This window comes from Heterocephalus glaber, unplaced genomic scaffold (genome assembly GCF_053883595.1).
Source record: "Heterocephalus glaber isolate CG9 unplaced genomic scaffold, H.glaber_assembly_v1.0 deba00001465, whole genome shotgun sequence".
Lineage (NCBI taxonomy): Eukaryota > Metazoa > Chordata > Mammalia > Rodentia > Bathyergidae > Heterocephalus > Heterocephalus glaber.
The window spans coordinates 12,696,924-12,718,947 of NW_028258312.1; the positions used below are offsets into that span (position 1 = coordinate 12,696,924).

Sequence of the window (22,024 nt, forward strand, 5' to 3'; positions counted from 1 at the left end):
TTTAGCACCCAGAAAATAAATTTCTCCATGATACGTGAATGAATGAATCCTAAGTAGTATCACACAACAGACTTAAGGTCTTTAAAGCATTTTGTTTATTTATCCCACAAGTAGGAATTATTTTCATGACTATCGTCGTCGTTGACCTTAGATGTGCAATATGCGTCCAAAGAACGTCATGTTCTTAAATTTTCCTCATTTCTGTTCCTTCAGTTTTGGGGAAGGAAAACCAAAAGCGATGGTCGTGTCTTGCTGTTAATGCTGTGGTGACCAGTGGATCTCCAGTTCTAAGGAGGATGACAGGTAAAATCTTACCACGATGTTCACGAAAACTAAAGTACTAGAGCCATGGCTGCTTGATTCTTGGAGTCCAGGAGTCTTGGTTCGGTAGGAAGAAAACCGCAGCGTATTTTCTTGAAAGGTCTCCTGATGCAACGGTGTTTACAGCTTTCCTATCAGAACCCGGGGGAACTTCCGTCCACAGACTCGCGCAGTCTGTTTGCTCCCAGTCTCCGGCTCGGGGAAAGGGCGTGGCGGGCTGGCATCCGTGGTGGCGCAGCTCTCGCCCCCTCACCTGGCGGCGGCCGGGTCGCACGCCCGCGCTGCACACTACGCCTGGAGCCCGTCAGACCCAGCCACAGGTAGGGCGCCCCGGCGCGCTCCACGCAGCTCCGGGGGGAAGGGCGGGACACCGCGGGCGACGCCTGGAGGTGGGAGGGCCTGGAGGCGGGCCGGTTTCCCGCACAGGGGTGCTGCCACCTGTCCGGGGAGCAGCCGGCCAGCAAGCTCGCCGAGCGCTGCTCGAGGCGCTGGCTTCGGGAGCTCGGGTCCTGAGCATGAAGGGCGCCAAAGGCATCGAGAACCCGGCATTCGTCCCCTGCAGCCCGGACGCCCCGCGCCGCTCGTCCGCGTCGCCCTCCCAGGTCGAGGTCTCCCCGGAACGGACAGAGGACTCGCAGCCCCGGGAACCTCAGGAGCTCCAGAAGGCCCCCGAGCCGCCGCTGCCTTCGGCCCCTTCCCCAGTTCCCCTCGCGCAGCCCGGGTCCCAGTCGAGGTCGGAGTGCGAGGAGGGGCTTTTCGGGTGGCGGAGCTTCCACCCGCGCTGCCTGCAGCGCTGCAACACGCCCGCGGGCTTCCTGCTGCACTACTGCCTCCTGGCCGTCACACAAGGTAAGGCCCGCGCGGCAGGTGCGCCCGGGAGCCCGCGGAAACGCTCCCCGCACCCGCGAGCTCGCTGCCTTGGCCAGCGCCTCCCGTCGCGCCGCCTCGATCCCTGCTCTGCCATCCGCCGCTCCGCAGCCAGTGGATCGGATCCCGAGAAGACTCCAGAGCCTTCCTTCCAGAGCATGTGGCTCTCGGCAGTTCGCTCTCTGCTTCCTAACAGCCTCCTCTCTGCAGAGTCCTTTGTTAAAGGGACTTTTAAACATTGTTTTCGCAGCAGAAGGAGCAGTACGTTTGCAGATAAGGGTAAAGCATCTGCTTTGCAAAGGGGAATAAAAAGTATGTAGGGTGTGTAGTACGGATTAGATAAGCGCTCTCCCAGGTGCAGCCCGGCTTCCGGCCTTGGAGGACTCAGCCTTTAGGAGGCATTTGAGTCCCAAGAGGGATCCAGTAGCTTCGTGCTATTAGGATCCTTTTCGGCTCCCCTGGGAGTCACAGATGAAGTCTAGGTTTAAACTCCTAGGAGTAGGCCGTCTGAGCCCAGTTTGGCCAAGTGAGGGATGGGTGGAGAAGGAATGGCCCCTCCAAATCAAGCACTGAGAAGGTCCTGGCTGCTGGCCTGGCCTCCAGGGCGAGGGATGGAAAGAATGGGAAGTTACTCTCCGATGACAAACCCAGGACAGGTGGGGATGAGGTGGGGTGCCTTGAAAGTATGCTCGAATTTAGTTTGGATTTGGTACGTAGGTGTTTTTTGGTTCCTTAAGTCATAGTCTCAAAATATTTTGTTAAGTAGGCAAGGATTGATTGGAAGAAATGCACCCCAAGAAGTATTTGGGAGTTGGGGGTGTTAGAAGTTGCTCTTGTCCAAGTTAATGTGAAACTAAATCAAAGTGTATAGTTCCTGTTCTTATTTCCATTCCCCTCTCCAAGGGACTCCGTGTCCCTTGCTTTGCCCGGGTGAAGTGTTATTCATTAATAGCAAGTCTACTTCTTTTCTCCTTCTGAAAATTTTCACCTGAGTTATTTCCGTTTCCACTTTTCTTGTCCCCACTAAAGTTTTCCTTCCTCATATCTTGATCCTAGTTGTCCAAAAGCAGTGATTTGTTTTGAAATATGTGTCAAGGGGTTGCACAGCTCAAAAAATTGAACAGAAATAAAAATGTTTTTGTCTTATATTTCATTTAAAATGTTTTGGAGAAGCTGGGCGTGGGGGCGCATGCCTGTAGTACCCAGAGGCTGAGGTAACAGGGTCACAAGTTTGAGTCCAGCCTGGGCAGCTTGGCAATTTAGGGAGAGCCCATCTCACAATAAAAAAGTTAAAAGTGCTGGGCACGTAACTCGGTGTGAAGGCGCTGGGGTCATCTCCAGTATGATAAATGAAAACAAAACTCCGAAAATTTAATATTAAGGCTATGTCACTTTATATTTTATATAAGGTATTTAAAATTCTTATCAAAGATAATTGGCACTCTTAAAAAAAAGAGTCAGTTTTAGCTTGGAGCTACATCTACCTAGAGACGATTCAAAAGGCACACTATTTGATGAAAGTGAATTAATTCATGTTCCAATTTAAGTTCCAGGAACTGAAAACATTTCCCTCGTCCCATAGTATATTAGTAAGTGTTTAATGAGAGAGCAAAACAAAACTAGACAAATTTTACTTAGTATTTCTACAAAAAAACCCCCCAGTTTACCCTAGCACTTAATTTCCTAATGTGCTTCCTATTTTCATGGATTTACAATAGAAGTAGCATGTAGTATTTCATGGAATTGTTTTTTTTTGGTACTGGGGATCAAACTCAGGTTCTTGTACTTGCAAGGCAGGCGGCGGAACCACTGAGCTAAATCCCCAGCCCCCGTGTAGTGTGTAGTGTTCTTGGAATTTGTATAGCTTAAGATTCACAGGACTAAAGTGCTGTCCTTCCAGAGATGTTTCAACTTTACTTTTCAGAGAATTTTTACCATAAAGGAAATGATTTTTAGTGACTGGTTATTAATTAGTGTGACAGGTGTGTGGAGAAGTTGACGTTTGGATTGTGAAGTTTTCATATTGTCAGTCAGGTAAGTATTTCCTCAGGAAAATTTCATAGGTACTATGGATACTTACCTTGAAATCTCAAGAATTGTTAATTGCTTTATAGTTCTATTACATTGGCATTAAAAGCAAATACCGTGCTAGGACTTTTGAAATTTGCTGTATCAATTTTCTTGAAATTTTTTTTTTTTTTTGGTACCAGGGATCGAACTTGGGACCTTGTGCTTTTGAGGCAGGTGGTAGAACCACCGAGCTAAGTCCTCAGCCTGAAATGTATATTTTTAAATACTTCTTTTATTAATATATGTGTGTAGTACATAATGTTTACATTCCTTGTGGGGAGCTGGTACATGTATATAACTCAATTCATTTTTTTCATCTCCTTTCCCTTTTTAGTTAAGAGTCTTGATAAAGCAACATTTAAAAGGATTGTGTCATGCATACTCTAATAATCGATGATGAAAACAATTCTTAGTAGCTCTTAAGTAAAAAGTATAACTAGTTAAAATTTAATCAGATTCTTTTTATTTTCAATTTATAACAATGTTTAAATGCCTATAAATTTAGACTATATCGGGGGTAGGACATTTTCAAGTCAGTTAAAATTAAATTTTGAATCTTTTCTTGTTTATATTTTAGTCATTTATTATCAGTGTATGAGGTATAAATGTTTTACTTTGCACATGATTTAGAATACTAGTCAAAATAGGAATCTTAGCTTGTGTTTATTTTTTTGCCAGAATCTTTTAAATGATAAACTCATTATCAAGAAAAGCTTTAAGAAAAAATACAGGTTTGAGAGTTCAGTTTCTCTCTCTTAAGTCAAGATAAATGCTTCTTGTTGATAAATATGTTTAAGGGTTAGAAAACAATTGAACATTATTGCGGTGGCTTGTGGGGTCACTTGTACTTTTTGTACCCTTCCCAGAGGGTTCCGTGGAATTATACTACCCTTGAAAACTCTAGCACGCTGGTTCTGTGGGACTGTACCAGTCTGGCTTTTGCCATTTAAAGAAAAATGAATTAAGACCAATTAATTATGTAGCAAGCATTAGCTTTATCATCTGAACATTTCCACGTGAACAATTTAAAAAGCAAACTGATTTTCAAACTGGGCTTTCTTAATTTGAAACTTTGAGACTTTTAAGACTAGCACATTTAAAAACAGCAAAAGAATTGAACAACTGGGGATTTAGCTCAGTCATTCCACTGCCTGCCACACAAGCACAAGGACCCGAGTTCGATCCCTGGTACCAAAAAAAAAAAAAAAGAACAACTGAATTTTAGAACATTATGGTATTAATTATAATCTATATAATGAAGTTATAATAACATTCATACATTTCCTTTTCTCTCTTTTAGGTATTGTAGTAAATGGCCTGGTGAATATTAGCATTTCCACTATTGAGAAGCGCTATGAAATAAAGAGTTCCCTGACTGGCCTTATATCATCAAGCTACGATATCTCATTCTGTTTGCTGTCTTTATTTGTATCATTCTTTGGTGAAGGAGGACACAAACCAAGATGGCTTGCATTTGCATCCTTTATGATAGGACTGGGAGCACTTGTATTTTCTTTGCCACAATTTTTCAGTGGAGAATATCAACTGGGGTCCATTTTTGAAGGTAAGTTTCTGTTGTGTTTTTGTTTGTGTTAATTGAAAGAAGTAGTATAAAACCAGGTCATTAACTCTCCTGCAAAGAAGGTAAAACTTTCAGTCTCTTCCACTGCCCACTGCCTCATGAATTGTTTAAGGTCAGTTTTGGAGCTAGACTGTACATTATTTGTCACTTCTGTGGCTCTCCAAGTTTTTAATCGTCTGATTCTCATTGCCCATGTCACACACAGTCCTCCTTAAAAAGAAGTAATATGTTTTCTTTTGCAGGTGTTGTGTGACCTCATTGGTGTTCTGAGATCGGTATTTTTTCCTTTTGTGCTTTTATTTGAAGTCCTTACAGCTTTTGAATATGTTGTTTCTGAATTTGAGACAAAGAGAGGTGACATTAATAGGAGCAGTATTTTTCCTAATCATGGAAATGAGCTGTACTTACGGCCCTAGCTTAGCGTGTTGCTTTGGGATTGCTCTGGTTAGATGAAATACATTATTCAAAGACTCAGAAAGGAAATTTAATTATTTAATTTTTCTCTTAAAGAATTGTTTTGGATGGAAAAACAATTATGGTAGAGACAGAGGAATGCGCTAATGAAGGTGCACCTTAACATTTTTATGTCCGTTCTGGGACTTGAACTAGCAAACATTGAAATAGTTAGAAATGAAATCAAATGGTTTCAAATTAGAAAAACTTCAGGGGTTAGGTAAGTGAAGAACAGGCTCAGTGAGAGGAAAAGAGAATGTGAGACTGCTGAACTATAGTTATCATTTTTAAAAGTTAAGATTTTTATATTCATATGCTAAAATTAAAATTAATATTAAAAAGTTAATCACTCCCTTTGCCAATTTCTCAATTGTAAAATGACAACAGGTAGGATTATATTCTCAACAAGAGGTGTCTGTTATGCAGCATGGTTGATTTTGGAAGTAAAAATACAATATGGAACCAGATTGATAAATGGACAATTCTTTTAAAAATGTGGTAGAGTTTGAAATGAAAGAAATAAGGAGAGCTGGTACAGGTGTGAACAAATGTAATCCCAACATTCTCGGAGGCTGAGGTAGGACGATCCAGCCCAGCCTGGGCAATTTAGTAATTTAGCAAGAGCCTGTCTCAAAATTAAAATGGACTGGGAATGCAGCTGAGGACAAAGGTCCTGGGCTCAAGCTCCATTACCAAAAACCCCCTCAAAAAACTAAAATAAGGAGACCTTACCAGTGGAAGTAGTACTTATGTAAATTCTAGTACATGATCTAAGATTGGACAGGATTACATATTACAGTAATACATGCGTAACCATGTTTATAGTAGCACAATTCATTGTAGCTAAAATCTTGGAACCAGGCTATGTCCATTAACATGAATAGATAAAGAAAATGTATTTATATACAGTGGAATACTACTCTGCTATAAAGAAGAATAAATCAACAATTTGTAGGAAAATAGCTGGACCTTGAGACCATAGGGTTAAATGAAATGAATCCGACATTCGAATTTAAATATGGTATGGTGTTTCTTAGATGAGAAACCCAAAGATAGATAATAGAAAACAGGAAGTTAGATCTTTTGCAGATGGCTAAGGGACCAAAGGTGGAAGGAGGGAAGGCAAAAGGACATAAAAAGAATTAAGATGCATGATGTGCATGTACCAACGCCCCATAAAAAATGTAATCATTGTGCACTGCAAACATTACTGAAAATAAAAAAAGATTGCATTAAGTGTATTTGACTTAATTTTACTGGAGTTAGTTTTAGGAACAGGGCACACTGTGTATTACAATACCTTTGAAATGTAAATAATCAGGATCAATCTAATCTGCCACACAAGAATGTGTAATACTGAGTGGATGGTAGTGAGAATGCCTTTGAGTTTATAGCATTTAGGTGGTGATCTTTGTGCTGCCCCCTGGGCCCACATCCTTCCTGTTCTTTGGATGCCCTTTCTTAAAGTAAAAACAAACAAGGCTCAAAAGTCTCTGAGTGTCTCAAAGCATAAACTTCTCTTCCAATTCAAAAGCTTAATGTGTCTTCCGTGATCTCAGTGTTATCTCCTGGCATGTACACCTTCAGGGAAAGCCAATCTGAACAGTCTATTTCCCAAAAGAGAGTGGCCACCAATGAAGTTTATGTGAATGTCAGCATGGTGTGTGCACCAGAGATAAGCAAAGGTTACTGAAATCAAGCCAGAAAGTTTTAGCACATTACTATTTACTGTGCAAGTTTTCACTAAGTTTTTGTTGATCTAGTTGATATTTTTTGATTATTTTAGTAGATTAGATTTAATAGATGATTGAAATAGAAAAACTCGGGTTGCCCTTATATTATTCTGCAATTTATACAACAGATATGTATTGTAGGAGAGAGCAATCAAACAGTTCCGTGCTATCTAGATTTTCTGTACTAATGGGAAGAGATGCTGAATTAATAAATAAAACTGAAGATTGAGGTTAGTGAATGGAAGGCACAAACAGAATGAAATTATACTGTGCATGCAAGTAAAGAGGTGGGCAGGGAAGGCTGCTCTAGTAATAATTGGGTAATGAGGAACCAGCCTTGAAAGATGTTTTCCAGGCTGGAGAAGAACTTGATTAAGGGCCTGGGAACTGGGAAGTGTGTGGTGGCTTTTAAACGCTGTCCCTTTTGGCTCTGACCCTAGCAAGGGAAACTGTGGCATGATAAGAACTTGGAGAGGCAGTTAGGTGCCTTAGGCATTTAGATTTTGCTTGGATTGCAGTATATACTTGTGGAAGAGTTTTACATAGGAAATTTATGATCTTACTTGTGCTTTAAAGTGATTATTTGGGCTTCTATGACTGGGAGATGAGAGTAAATGGGAGGAAATAATTCAGGAGATTTTTACTGTAACCCAGGTAAAAGACAATGGTTGCTGGGCCTGGTTGGTAGTGGTAGAGATTTTAGAGGAGAAAGAGGTATGACTCATTGTTGGATTTACTGTGATCAAGGAATTAATATTGACACTTTTGTATTTGGATTGGCCAAACGGACCATGTATTACAATGTGTAAGAGGGCTAGGGATTTAGCTCAGTGGTTCCGCTGCCTGCCTCGAAAACACAAGGACCCGAGTTCGATCCCTGGTACCAAAAAACCCTAAAAAACAATGTGTAAGACTAAGTAGAATAGAATTGGGAGTAAAAATCAAGAATTTGGGCTCGAACATAAGTATGAACTCCATATTACACACCCAGTGTTGCAGTATATTTCCCTGTTATCTAAATCTGTAAGTCATTCATCAAGCTTAATCCCTAGAAATGCAAACATTAGATTGGAAGTTTCCTCATTATGAGTTTTCATAGATAATGATTGGCTTTCAGGAAGGCGTGTGCCAGTGATTCTTCCACTGTATCTCTATGAATGTGCCTAACAGCTACTTTTGCATTCTTTTTCCTCTCTTAAACTTTTTCTTGGCTGGGTGTGGTGGCACACACCTGTAATCCCAGCACACAGGCTGAGGCTAGAGAATTGTGAGAGTTCAAAGCCAGCGTGGGCTAGAAAGTGAGTTCAAGGCAAGCCTGGAATACATAATGAGACGCTGTCTCAAAAAAAAAAAGAAAAAGAAAAAGAAAAAAGCAAATAAAAACCATCTTTTTCTTAACAGCACTACCATTGTTGTGTGTGTGTGTGTGTGTGTGTGTGTGTGTGTTTGTAAACATTTACCATATAACGGATACAGAATTTTGGACTCTAGTTGCGTCACACATCTAAAAGAACACAGACGTTTAGAAACAGGAAAAATGTTAGAAATCACAAAATCCTTCCCTTTAGGACAAGTGATGAGGTGACCTCATCGTGATTTCAGAAATGGCTAACAGCTAAAGTTCATCTAGGTTTTTCTGCCTTGTATAATGTTTTTCAAATACTTATGCTTATAACTTGTAATAAGTCATTAGTTATATTGAATGATTTCAATATTTTTACTAATTTAAACCATTTCTTCCCCAATTTTAAGAAGTCAGTTATAATGATCTGTACTTTCTTTAAAATGTGATAACTTACCAGCCCAAGGAAATTGATCCACCTTTACATATTTGGGAACTTATAATCTAAATATGAATATATGTCTATAAGGAGAATGAATAGAGAGGAAAAATGGGGATTTAAGTGGGAAAGGGAAAACAAAGAAGTGGACAGTTTCCTTTAAATAAGTTAGAAGGAAGGGAATATACAGTCTTAAGTACTATGATACCATTAAGAACTCATCTTATTGGTTGAAATTATGCATGTAGTTTAATTTGAAATGAAAAGAAGTTTGTGTGTGTTTTGTTGCTATTGTTTTTTGAATCCATGAGAAATCAAAGTCAGGGCTTCCTTTGGATGAGGTCATCTCTGTAAGAGGGGATTAGAGTAATTTAATAGAGTAAGTAGACGAAAACAGAATATGAAATATGATGAGCATGTATAATTTCCACAGGTGTGAGAGTAACACAAAAGGAGGTTATGAGTTAGCAAAAGGTAGAAAGATGTATTTGGGAAGAGCTTCAATTTTCTATCGTATTATTAAAAAAAAAAGTAAGTTTGGAAGAAAGCTTTTTGTGTTTGGTTTTTGTTTTGTTTCAGAGCCTTTACACCCAGCCACTTCCGCAGCCCTTTTGTTGGTTTGATTTTTGTTTTTTGGAGACAGAGTCACCACTATGTAGTTCAGCCTGGACTTGAACTCACTATATAGCCTAGGCGGGCCTCGAACTTCCTGCGATCCTCCTGCCTCAGGCTCCCAAGTGCCGGGATTACAGGCTTGTGCCACCATACCCTGCAGGACAAAGTTCTTTTAAGGGAAGCTTTTATGGGGATCATAAAGTTTAGGAATGACTATCTTTGAAAGAAAATAAATTTATCACAGGGAAGCTTTGGTTGCTAATAGATATTTTAATAGGAAATATTAAAATTAAGAGGAACGAGTATCTCTGAGGGATAATTTTTGTACATACTATCCTAAAAATGGAAAAGTATCATAAAACATTTTCAAATTGTATTTGGCACTTTAAAAGTTATTTTTTAGTCAGATGATCTTTATTGAAAGTAATAAACTTGCATGTAGAAAAATATAAAATACAATAATAAAAATATAAAGAAAATCAAAGAAGCAAAGTGGAAAATGGCATAATTTGGGGATCAGAAAAGTACAATTTCAAGCCTTTCTCTGGATGTCATGCTTTGGTTTCTTCATGTGTTACAATAGTAATAAATTTAATACTTTAAGAGTTATAGTGAGGATTAAATGAGATAATTTACACAATTCAACATATAGCACACTCTCTAGATTTAGGTAAGTGTTTGATAAATGATAGATTTTATGGTTTGGTTTTTTTTGTTCTTTATTGTTGAAACTGATAGTTTCTCTTCAGTGGCCCTCTAAGTTCTTCTGGTTTTCTTCCTCAGTTCCGAAAAGACTGACTCCACTGACCCATTAATTCAGCATCCACTAAATATTTGCTCGAAGCAAATGTGTGTAGAGTGCCGGAGGTACAGAGCATAACATGGCACAGAAATCTCTGACTCTATGAGACTTAAACAGCATGGAAATAAAGCAGTATTATGCAATATATTTGATAGCGATTTCTTAGCTAAAACGGTGGTTGAGTGTTACAAAGGAGAAGTCCAGGCTGCTGGAGAGTTTAGCAGCAGAATCACATCCTGTCAGAGTCGGGGGTGAATGGAATCAGGAAAGACTTTCCAAGGTACTGACAGCTGAGCCGGGAGGCTGAGTAGGCTGACCCGGGAGTGTGTTCCTTCACGCTGTTCATCAGAAGGGTTCGGCAGAGACTCAAGTTATCGGAGCAGAGTAAAAGGGAGAAAACTGAGCGTTGTTGCCTCGACTCGGCAACGTGAACACCAGATCTGAATTACTCATCCTCCAGAGAAGGTGCATTAAGATAAGGGAATGTCTTAATACCAGTCTTTTAAAAAAAATATCAGTCTTAATACCAGTGGTCTCCCTGTAATATTGAATTTTGGAATAGCATAAATAAGCCACATGCCATGAACAATGGTCAGGCGATATGGATTTGAGATGAGGAGTATTTAAGATCAGTGCAAGCACTACCAAGATTTCTTAGTTTGGCCTTGGAGATGTGTACCTGTGTGTATTGTGAATGGGAGAGAATTAAAAAATTATTATTTATAATTTCAGATGGATATTGATACCTTAACATATTAGTAATATAAATTTTAAATATTTAAATATTTAAAATGCAACAAATAAATCTTTATCATGTACATTTTATTTTCATCCAAGCACTTTTTAAATCCTTTTGAATAGGTATTATTTTAATGTTATTAAGCAAAATAATCTTTTGTCTCTGAGAGTCTGGGAGAGAAGTCATTTTCCAATACCAAGGAATTGTAGGAAAGCAATTTCTAAACCCAGCATTTTTTTTATTGAACATTTTCCCCTAAGTTGTATTGTTTCTATTTTCCCTCAAGAAAAAGTAACTTTCAATGATATAGATTTCCATTTAGCTGCAGCAGTAAATTTCTAAGGCTTCTGAAATGGTATTTTAGGGAGAACTCTACACAAAAGACTTTGGTAAGTGCTGAGTAACTGTGTTAACAAGTTGTGCTAGGGAAATGATTAAAGACTCAAAGTTGGACTTAATTTTGGGTCCCTACTTTTTCTTTTGTCTTGCATTATTAAAAAATATTTTTTCTTGTTTATTTTTAAATGTGGAATGCATGTTCAGATTGGAGAAGACTTGGGGCAAAGAGTGTTAAGATTTTTTTTCAACTACTAATTCAATACAGAATGGTTTAGTTTTTCTTAGTCTCTGAGTGTTCTTCCTTTTTTCCTTTATGGAAATCACTTTTGGTTTTTATATTTCAATTAGATTGCAGTTGCAATGAATGAAAGGAAAAGGAAGAGAAGTGATATGTTAGAATATATAATGTTATAGTGAAACACGATTTAAATTTAGATTTAATGTGCACAATAAAGGACCTAGAGCTCACTTTTAGGCACAGTGCTCTACATGAAGTTGTCATGATGGATTAAAAGCTCTTCAGTCTCCTCTAACTTCTTAGATAAAATGAGTTACCCTAGGTGGTTGGTTTTTATTTAATGCTGCCTCTTCAGGTTTCTGGTTTAGTAGGTCTGCACTAAGACTCAGCAATCAATATTTTAAAAATAGTTACTCAGATTATCGTCCAATTTAGGAAACACATGTCCCATTTAATATCTCATTATTGTGTGAAGCATTCAACCTGAGACGCAGGAAAAGGTTTCTTTTCATCTCAGGATTATTGCTTTATATTTTCCACTTAAATAAAGAGCTTCACAGTCATCATGAAATATTAAGTGTGCTAATTTGCCCAGTTTTGTTGGAATTCCAAATGCTCAAACTTCTGAAAGCGATACTTAGAGATATTAGTACAAACTCAATTTTGCTCCTAAGGTTTAGACAGAATAACAAAATTCATGGCCCTCTACAAAAGAAAAAAAAATCCTAGCATTTTACAAAGCATGGTCAATAGGATGTAGTTTCTAGAGACATTAAGAGTACATTAAAGATATGTTTCATGCTTGAATCAATTTAAGAAAAAATGAAAGTGATACAGGTGTTTTTACCTCATTACTGTAGAAGGAGCTCCATTTTGGGAATCTTTAATTAAAGGTGTGATATGTAGACTTTGAACTCATTGACCAAGCCAGGTTCATCCCCTTTACTGTGTTTCAGTTCCTCACTTACTCTTTCCTCTTTCAGGTAAGTGACTTGAGAAAATCTGCTCTATGCTGTCTTGGGTCTAAGAATGTGTTTTTGAAACCCCTTCTGAATTTAGAAACCATGAGTTTCTTGAGCACCTAGAATCAAATGTGAGGTAGATGAGGTGCTCAAGAAATGTCAAACTGAGGTGGGGATTTAGCTCAGTGGTTCTGCTGCCTGCCTCTCAAGCACAAGGTCCTGAGTTTGATCCCTGGTACCAGAAAAACAAAAACAAAAAAAGAAATGTCAAACATGAAATGAATGAATGGAGCCCCTCTACATGGCATTGTTAGGAATCTCGTGACTTGGACTTCCACAGAAAGCAAGCTAGGTAATGGCAAAGACAGCTTAGAACTCTCAGTCCACTTTTTCCAAAACTGGCGCTACAAAATAATGGAGCACTTTTGTCTTTCTGTCTGTCTGTCTGTCTGTCTGTGTCTCTCTGTTTCCACTTAATTAGGAAGAATTTTATTTAGTGATCAGAGACAAAAGTTATTTGCCCTAAATAACCTTTGTGGGTGAGATTCAGGATCAGAAAAATTTGCACTGTGAAAAAGAAACCTAAAATTTAGAGAAGAGTATTAAGATGTAGTAGTGAAATACTTTGATATTGTGCTTTTGTTTTTTTCATCATCTCTTACTCATATGTTTCACTACCGTGGTTGTAAGACAGTGCTAAAATGCAAGATTATTATTGGATGGCCCACATTTATCTTCACATATAAAATGAAATTATCTGATAGGGTATTCTGATGGACCATGGGCAAAGTTTTGTCTAACCAAATATAGGAGGCAATGATTAAGCAATTTTTTGTTTTTTGTTTTTTTTGCTTTCTCAAAGCTATTGGTAAAAATGTGGTTGTGGCAAGAAAAAAAAAAGAGGAAATTCTATATTCTTGGTCATGGTTCTTAAAAATGTGCAAATTGGCCAATGTGAATTTTATGTATTTTTCCTGTTTCATTTTAATGCTATAGCATATTACACCTACTGAAAGGAGACAGTATAAGGGGAGATATTAGGGTCAGGCAGAAATGAGTTTAAATTTTTTTTGCACACAGTGTGATAGAACTAAGTAATCCTAGTTAAGTTTCTTCCAAATATAAATGGTAATAATCCCCACTGCCTCAGGGTTATTATACGTCACAGTGGTAAAGCATTGTCAGGTATATAGTAAGTGTTCATTAAATAGTAGCAATGATGAATAACAATGTTCATAACAATCAATTAACAGATTTAAAAATTTCTTTCAGTTATTGGCAGTGGTACTCATGTGATAATATAAGTAAGCAAAAATCTTTGCATATAGGACATTTGTTTTTTTCTAGGTGCAACTTGATCTTGACGTATTTCCAGAGTTTGGCCAAACACTTGCAAAGGATCACATTAGAATATATTTTAGTTAGACATGTTTCCAGAATTTTATTCTTATGAGTTACAAAAATAAGTTTATTTGGTACAGCTCATATAATTGGATCTGTTTATAATAACATATTTAAATACTGCCTATTTATTTATTTATTTTCAAGATAGGATCTCGCTTTGTAGTTCAGGCTGGCCCTGAACTCACTATGTAGCCCAGGCTAGCCTCGAACTCTAGGTGATCCTCCTGCCTCAGCCTCCCGAGTTCTGGGACTACAGGTGTGTGCCACCATGCCCAGTGATTAAATACTGCTCTTTAAAACTGCCAAGCTGTTTCTGAAATATCTTTTTATGATTTTAAACATGATACATACTTTTTAAAGACATTCAGAAGGTAGGAAAGCAAGGTAAAAATAAAATAAGGAAAGAAATAAAGATTTTTCATGATATGATGACATGAATTATTATTTTTTAAAATAAATGTATTTTATCCCTTTTCCTCAAGCCCTCTCCCTATGTACAGAAGCTTTGTTTCCATTTTACCTTCTGTTTTCATTTTTTTTCTTGTTCCTTCTTTCCTTTCTTCCTCTCTCCTCCCTTGTTTCCCTTCTCATTTGAATACTTTCTTCCCATTTCAGAACTATTGACTGTTAATGTTGCTCAGTCTTTTAAAATGCATGTACAGGTATATGTATTCACTAACAGTCATGATGTGAGTATATTACATGGTCATTAACAAACATTGGCACACACATTCATACCCACACACTTTTACTAACATTTGCATCTATTCACACATACACATTTAAAACCCTTGTTTAAAATGTAAAACTTGAGTGGAGCATGCTGTGCATGCCTGTAATCCCAGACTTTAGAAGGCTGAGGCAGGAGGATTGCCTGAGTTCAAGGCCAGGCTGGACTACATAGTGAGATCGTGTTTCAAAAAACAAAACAAATAAATAACATAAATCTGGTCTGGTGATGTAGTTTAGTGGTAAAATGTTTGCCTAGCATATGTGAGGTCCCAGGTTTAATCATCAGAATCACCAATAAAAAAGTTTGAATCTATGGTATCTATATTATTTACGTGAAATATATATCGGACATCATTTTACATTAGTAAAGATAGAGCTGCATAATCTTTTTTTTTTTTTTTTTTTTTTTTTTTGAGACAGGGTCTCACTTTGTGGTTCAGGCTGACCTTGAACTCACTATGTAATCTAGGCTTTCTTCAATCTCCTAGTTATCCTCCTGCCTCAGCCTCCTGAGTGATGGGATTACAGGTGTGCACCACTACAACTGGGAGAGCTATGTAATTTTTAATTCAATACTCCTTTGTTTTTTATTAATACATTTTACACTTCTGGATACAGAGGTTCTATGAGTCACTGCAGACAATTTGAGAAGCAGAAAAAGAAAAAAATTATGATCATTTTAATATATAAAGCAATTTGGGGATTATATGATGCTTTTACTTGACTACTTTTATTAAAGTTAACATAATATTTTAGAAATTATCATTCTTGCATAGTTTTACATTGCAACCATTCTTATAGATTAAGTATATATACTTAAAGAGATTTTCATTAATTACCTCATTATTATGTAAACTTTTCTATTTTAGGAATTATGTGTATGTAACCTTTCAGAATTTACTTTTTCTGTCAGAGTCTCTTGAGTATTTATCAAGTTGTCGTGTTTATCAGTTGATCCTCCCTCTGTATTGCTGATTAATATTCTGTGGAATGGATATACTGGCATTTGTTTAACCATTTTCTTGTTAAGGGACATCTGGGTAGTTCTTTGCTATTGATTATTACAAATAGAGATATGAATGTTGAAGTACAGATTTTTAAACATTTTTGTTTCAAGAGTACATGTCTGTAGCACATTATGATTACTGATCCTGGGGAGGTGTTACATGCACAAAACACATCTTATTTCTTTTTAGGGCCCTTTCCTATCCCCTCCCTCTACCTACCCCTCCCTCCATTTCTTAGTCCATTTTCAAAAGAACTATCTCTTTGTTTCCTGTTTTCTAACTTGTATTTTGCTCTTCATATTTTGATTTTCTCATATGAGAGACCGTGAGGTATTGAAGCATGTGACTCTGATTTATTTCACTTAAGATTATGGTCTCAGAGTGCACCCCTTTTCCTACAAATGACTATCCTTTATTCTTCTTTATAGCAGAATAAATTAGAGTAGTACCCCATTACTTAGAAATACTACATTTTATTTACACATTTGCTATTGATGGCATATAGCTTGCTTCAAAGATTTAGCTATTATGAGGTGTGCTGCTATGAATATGGGTATGCATATATCATTGTAATATGGTGTCTTTAACTCTTTTGTAAAGATACCTAGTAAGGGACTAGCTGGATTGAATGAAATTCCTATTTTCAGTTTTTGAGGAATCTCCATGCTGATTTCCATAGTGGCTGTACTAGTTTACATTCTCACCAACAATGTAGAAGGATTCCTTTTACCCCCTAGCCTTGCTAGCATTTGTTATTGTATGGTTTCTTGATGATAACCATTCTTTGTGGAGTAAGGTAGGATCTCAGTGTTTTAATTTTTCGCTAATGGCCAAAGGTTGACAATTTTTTTCATGTATTTGTTGGGCATTATTTCTTCCTCTGCTAAATGTCTCTTCATTTCTATTCCCCATTTTTTATTGGGTCTTATATTTTTTGGGAGGGTTCTAGTTCTTTTGAGGTCTTTATATAGTCTAGATAGTAGCCTTTTGACCAAAGTATAGCTGGCATTTTTTTTTTTTACACTATTGTGTCTTTATTCTGTTGGTAGTTTTCTTTGCTGTGCAGATTTTTATTTTGGCATAATACCATTTATTGATTCTTGTTGTAATTTCTTGAGTACTTGGGTGCTGTTCAGAAAGCCCTTGCCTATGCCTATGTCTTTAAGAGTTTTACCTATTTTATCTTCTAGCAGAGTAAGTGTTTCTGTTTTAATATTAAGATCATTGATCCATTTTTATTTTAGTTTAGTACATGGGGGGAGATATGGCTCTAGATTCAATCTTCTGCATGTGTATAATCAGTTTTCCCAGCAGCATTTGCTACAGAGGTAACCTTTCTTCCAACATATGTTTTTGACCTCTTAGTCAAAGATCAGAGGGCTGAATGTGCCTGTTGTTATTTCTGCATCCGCTATTCTATTCTATTGACCCACATGTCTGTTTTTGTGCCAATACCATGCTGTTTTTAATCACTGTAGCTCTGAAGTTTAACTTGAAACCTGGGATTGTGAGGCATCCTGCTTTGCTCTTGTTGCTGTGGATTACTTTTGCTATTCTGGCTCTCTTCTGGTTCCATCTGAATTTGAGGATTGTGTGGTCTAGTTCTGTGAGAAATGCTGTTGGTATTTTGATTGGGATTTCATTAAATTAATATATAGGTTTTGGAAGTATGACTATTTTGTCAATATCAGTTCCTCCTAGACAGGAACAAGGGATATCTTTCCATTTTCTGATGTCTTCTTCAATCTCCTTTTCAGAGTACTTCTATAGTTTTCATTATAGAGGTCTTTTGCTTCCTTAGTTAGATTAACTCCTAAGTATTTAATTTTTCTTGGAGCTATTGTGAATGGTATTATTTTCCTAATTTCTTTCTCAGTGGGTTCATTATTGGTGTACAGGTGTGCTATGCATTTTTGTGTGTTGATTTTGAATCTTGCTACCTTGCATAATTTATTAGTTTTTGGAATCTTTTTGTGTAATTTTTTAGGTATTCTGTGTAAAAAGTTATATCATCTGTGAATAAGGATAATTGACTTCTTCCTTTCTTATAGGCATCTGCTTTATTTATCTCTCTTGCCTGGTTGCTAGGGCTAAACTTTCAATTACTATATTAAACAGGAAAGGTGATAGCCAACATCCTTATCTTGTTCCTGATTTTAGAGGAAAAACTTTCAGTTTTTCTACATTTAATATGATGTTGGCTGGAGGTTTGTCATAAAAGGCTTTTTTCAGATTGAGATAAAGTCTTTCTATACCTGTTTTCTTCAGGTTTTTTTCACATATGGATGTTGGATTTTGCCAAAGGCATTTTCTGCATCTATTGAGATGATCATGTGACTTTTGTTCTTGCTTCTGTTTATCTGATGTGTTACTTCTATTGATTTGCATATGTTGAGCCATCCTTGCATTCCTGGGATAAATCCTACTGGAACATAAATTTTAATGATTTGTTCTATCCTATTATCTAATATCTTTCAGGCACAACTTTTTAAAATTAAAAAAAAAATTTTTTGTTTTTAAATCAGTAAAAGAAACTGGGACCTGGAAGCTGCAGTGATCTAAGCAGCAGCAAATTTGTGCAATTCTCTAATATCTTGTCGAGGATCTTTGCATCTATGTTCATAAAGAAATTAGTGTGTAATTTTCTTTTATATTTGAATCCTTATCTGGTTTTGGAATCAGTAATCCTAGCTTCCAGGACTGACTTTAGGAGTACTCCATGCCTTTCAATTTCATGAAAGAGTTTGAGGAGTATTGGCAATATGTCTTTCCTGAACTTCTTGTAGAATTCTCTTAGTTGGTAGATTCTTTATTACTACTTCAATTTCTTTACCTGACATTATATTATTCAGGGTTTTTATGTCCTTATGGTTAAGTTTTTGATATTTCATATGCATCTACAAATCTGTCCATTACTTCTGAATCTCCATTTTATCAGAGTACAGGTTTTTGAAGCAGTTTGTCTGTGTCCATTGAATTGAGAATTTGCCTTCTTTCTAATTGCATTGAATTGCACAATTCTTATCTTTCCTTTTCTTGGTAAGATTGGCTAAGTGTTTTGTTATTTCACTTATTCTTTTGAAGAAGCAGCTCTTTAATTTTCATTGATTCTTTGTAGTTTTTTTCAAGTCTTAATTTCATTAATTTCTGCTCCGATCTTTATAATTTCAGTGTACTGGGTTTGGATTTAGATTGTTAATATTTTTTTATTTTTTTGGTACCAAGAATTGAACTCAAGACCTTTTGCTTGCAAGGTAGGCAGCAGAAGCACTGAGCTAAATCCCTGGCCCTAGATTGTTTATATTTTTCTAGGACTTTGAAGAGCATCATTAGGTCATTCATTTGGGCTTGGTCTGTTTTTCTGATGTGGACATTCACAGCTATAAGCTTTATTCTTAGGACTGCTTTCATTGTGTTGCATAGGTTTGACATTTTGTACTGGGATTATTGTTAGATTCTAGAAACTGTTTAATTTCTTCCTTGATTTCTTCTCTGATCCACTGATTATTCAAGAATGTATTGTTTAATCTATATGCATTTATATAAGTTCTGTGGTTTCTTGTGCCATTGATTTCTTTCATTCTATTCTGATCTGATAATATGTGTGGATAATTACTGTTTTTTGTATTTAAGCATGCTTAGGTTAGTATATATTTTGTTTTTGAGAAAATTTCTCATGCTACTGAGAAGAATATGTATTCTGTCACTGGTGAGAGGAACACACTGCACATATCCATTAATTTCATTAGTTTGAAGGTGTGGTTCAACTCTGATATTTCTTTCTTGATTTTTTTTCTTTTTTTGGTCTAGTTGACCTTCTATTTGGGTTAGAGGGGTATTGAAGTTTCCCTCTGTAATTGCGTTAATGTTTACTTGATCTTTTATGTCCAGTAGTGTTTTCTGAAGTTGGGTGTGCCAAGGTTCAGTGCATATATGTGTATAATTATTACCTCTTCTTGTTGAATTGTTCCATTATCCAATATATAGTGAACCTCTTTGCCTCTTCTGATCAGTTTTGTCTTGTAGTCCACTTTGTCTGAAAATAGGATAGTTGTTCCTGTTTATTTCCAGACTCCTGTTGCATAGAATATTGTTTTCCATCCTTTGATGTTTTTTGTTTGTGAATTTCTTTTCTGTTAAATATGTGTCATGGATACAGCATATCTTTGGGTTTTGTTTCATGATCCAGTCTTCCACTCTGTGTCTTTTGATTGGGGAATTGAGGTATTTACACTGAGAGTCATTACTAGAATGTATTTACTTATTCTCGTCTTTGCATTATTTTCCAGTTGCTGATTCGTTTTTTCTTCTTTCTACTTAACTTTTTACCCTTCATGGTACAGTATGTTCATTCCACTAAACTTTCTGGCATTGTTAGCTTCATTGTCTCTTCGAGGAATCTTTGAGAATTTTTTTGGAGTGCTGGTTTGGTGGTTGTGAATTCCTTTAGCTGCTCTTTATCATAGAAATATCTTGTTTCTCCATCCATTTTGAAAGATAGTTTTGCAGAATATATGAGGTTGGGTTGGAAGTAGTTTTCTTTTAGGGATTTTAACACTTCATTCCAGGGTCTCCTAACCATTAAAGTTTTGTTGAGAAGTTTGATGTAATTCTAATGGATTTAACTTAGTGATTTGTTGCTTTTCTTTGAGAGGTTTTAAGATTCTGTCCTTGTGTTGGACTTCTGGGATTTTGACTGTGATGTGTCATGGAGAAATTTTTTGTTTTCCACTGGTTGGGGTTCTGAGTCCTTCACTTATTTGTATTTTAAATTCTTTCCCCATACTTGGAAATTTCTTTGCTGTTACTTCAGGAAACAGGTATTTATGCCATCTGTGCTGTCTAATGATTTTTCTCTAATTCCAATTACTATTAGATTAGTCTTCTTTGTGCCATCTAGCACTGTTAGGTCACCTGTGACAGTCTTATGTTCTAGCTCTGACACTGTTCTCACAGTGGTCTCTTCTGCAGCTCACACTATCAATAGAATTTTTTATAATTTGTTTTATTCTTTGGCATCTTTTTGTTTTTCTGAGGTAGGGTCTCACTTTGTACTTCAAGCTGGTTTTGAACTCACTATGCAGCCCCGAGGTGAGGCGATCCTCCCACCTCAGCCCCCTGACTGCTAGGATTACAGGTGTCCACCACCATGCCTGGCTTTCTTTGGTACCATTTTATGGACTCAAATTCTTTGCTAAACTAGTCCGTCACGTTTGGTACTGTTTAGATGGCCAGCTTTTTATTAGTGTGTTCTGTAGTTCACTGGTCACTATTATGTTCATTAAGTCAGTTATCTGTTTAATTATATCATCTTTCAGCATATCAAGCACCTTATTGATCTATTTTTTGTCTCTTTTATTAGTTTGTATATTTCAACTGTTTGACCCACATGAACATCCCATTTATCAGCTTTAGGGGTACTGCTAGTTTTTGGAGGCACTTTTTTCTCATTTTATGTGTTTCTTTGTGTGTGTGTGTGTGTGTGTGTGTGTGTCCCTGTGGGTGTGTGCACATGCACTGAGGGTTGAGGGTCAATTGTAGTGGAAAGACTTTGTGGTAGTATGGAGATAGATCTCTATAGTTAGTGCCTGCTTTTCAGTGGTGCATCCTGAGGATGGCTAGCTATAGGCCTTTGCCTTTGTCCCAAGATCTGGCCTCATTCCTTTGTGGAGGGGAAGGTACAGTGTAGTTGGCTCAGCACCCAGCTCTGTAGGGATGGACCATGGAATTGTTGACACAAACAGAATAAGGGAAAACAAAAACTGCTCTACACATGAATTTGATGACTTAGATTAAGTGAACTAAGTCCCTGAAAAGTACCAATGTCCTCTTCTCAATCAAAATGAAGTCGATTTGAATGGCCCTGCAACTACTGGTGAAACTAAAATTTTGAGAGGCACCAAAATTTTTTTGAAAAGAAAAAACCCAAATAGAAGTCTACGTGACCAAATGATTTCACCTGGAGAATTCTAGCGAACATACCAGGAACCTTTAAAATAAATTCTAGATACTTTCTTCCAAAAAATAGAAGATAAGGAAGACTTCCCAAATCATTTTTTGAAGTCAGTAGTTCTGTGAAGTTAAAGTCAAAGAGTACAGTACAAAAAAGAAAATGATGTACTGATATCCTTTATGAAAACAAATAAAAATTCTTAAGAAAATATTACCAAATAGAATTATATTACAGATGAAGTTTATTCTGAGATTCAAGGTTGGCTCAATATTAAAAAAAAAGTCACCCACTATATTAACAGGATAAAACAGAATATTCACATGGTCATCATATCAATAGATGCATAAGTATTTGACAAAATTCAACAATCATTTGTGATTAAAAAGTCTCAGGAAAAGAGGAATTTGACCAGGAGTATTTATGAAA

The 22,024-nt window shown here is 36.9% G+C and overlaps 1 protein-coding gene across 1 annotated transcript in view; it reads left to right on the plus strand.

Annotated features, from left to right (window-relative positions):
• Positions 1-736: 736 nt before the first annotated feature.
• The window catches only part of Slco4c1 (solute carrier organic anion transporter family member 4C1), a 58,051-nt gene continuing 36,763 nt past the window's right edge, over positions 737-22,024 (plus strand). Inside the window, exons 1-2 of the mRNA XM_004841734.3 lie at positions 737-1,170; positions 4,559-4,822. Of these exons, the coding sequence (XP_004841791.1) occupies positions 837-1,170; positions 4,559-4,822 (598 nt within the window). The 5' untranslated portion in view covers positions 737-836. The remainder of the gene's footprint in view (positions 1,171-4,558; positions 4,823-22,024) is intronic.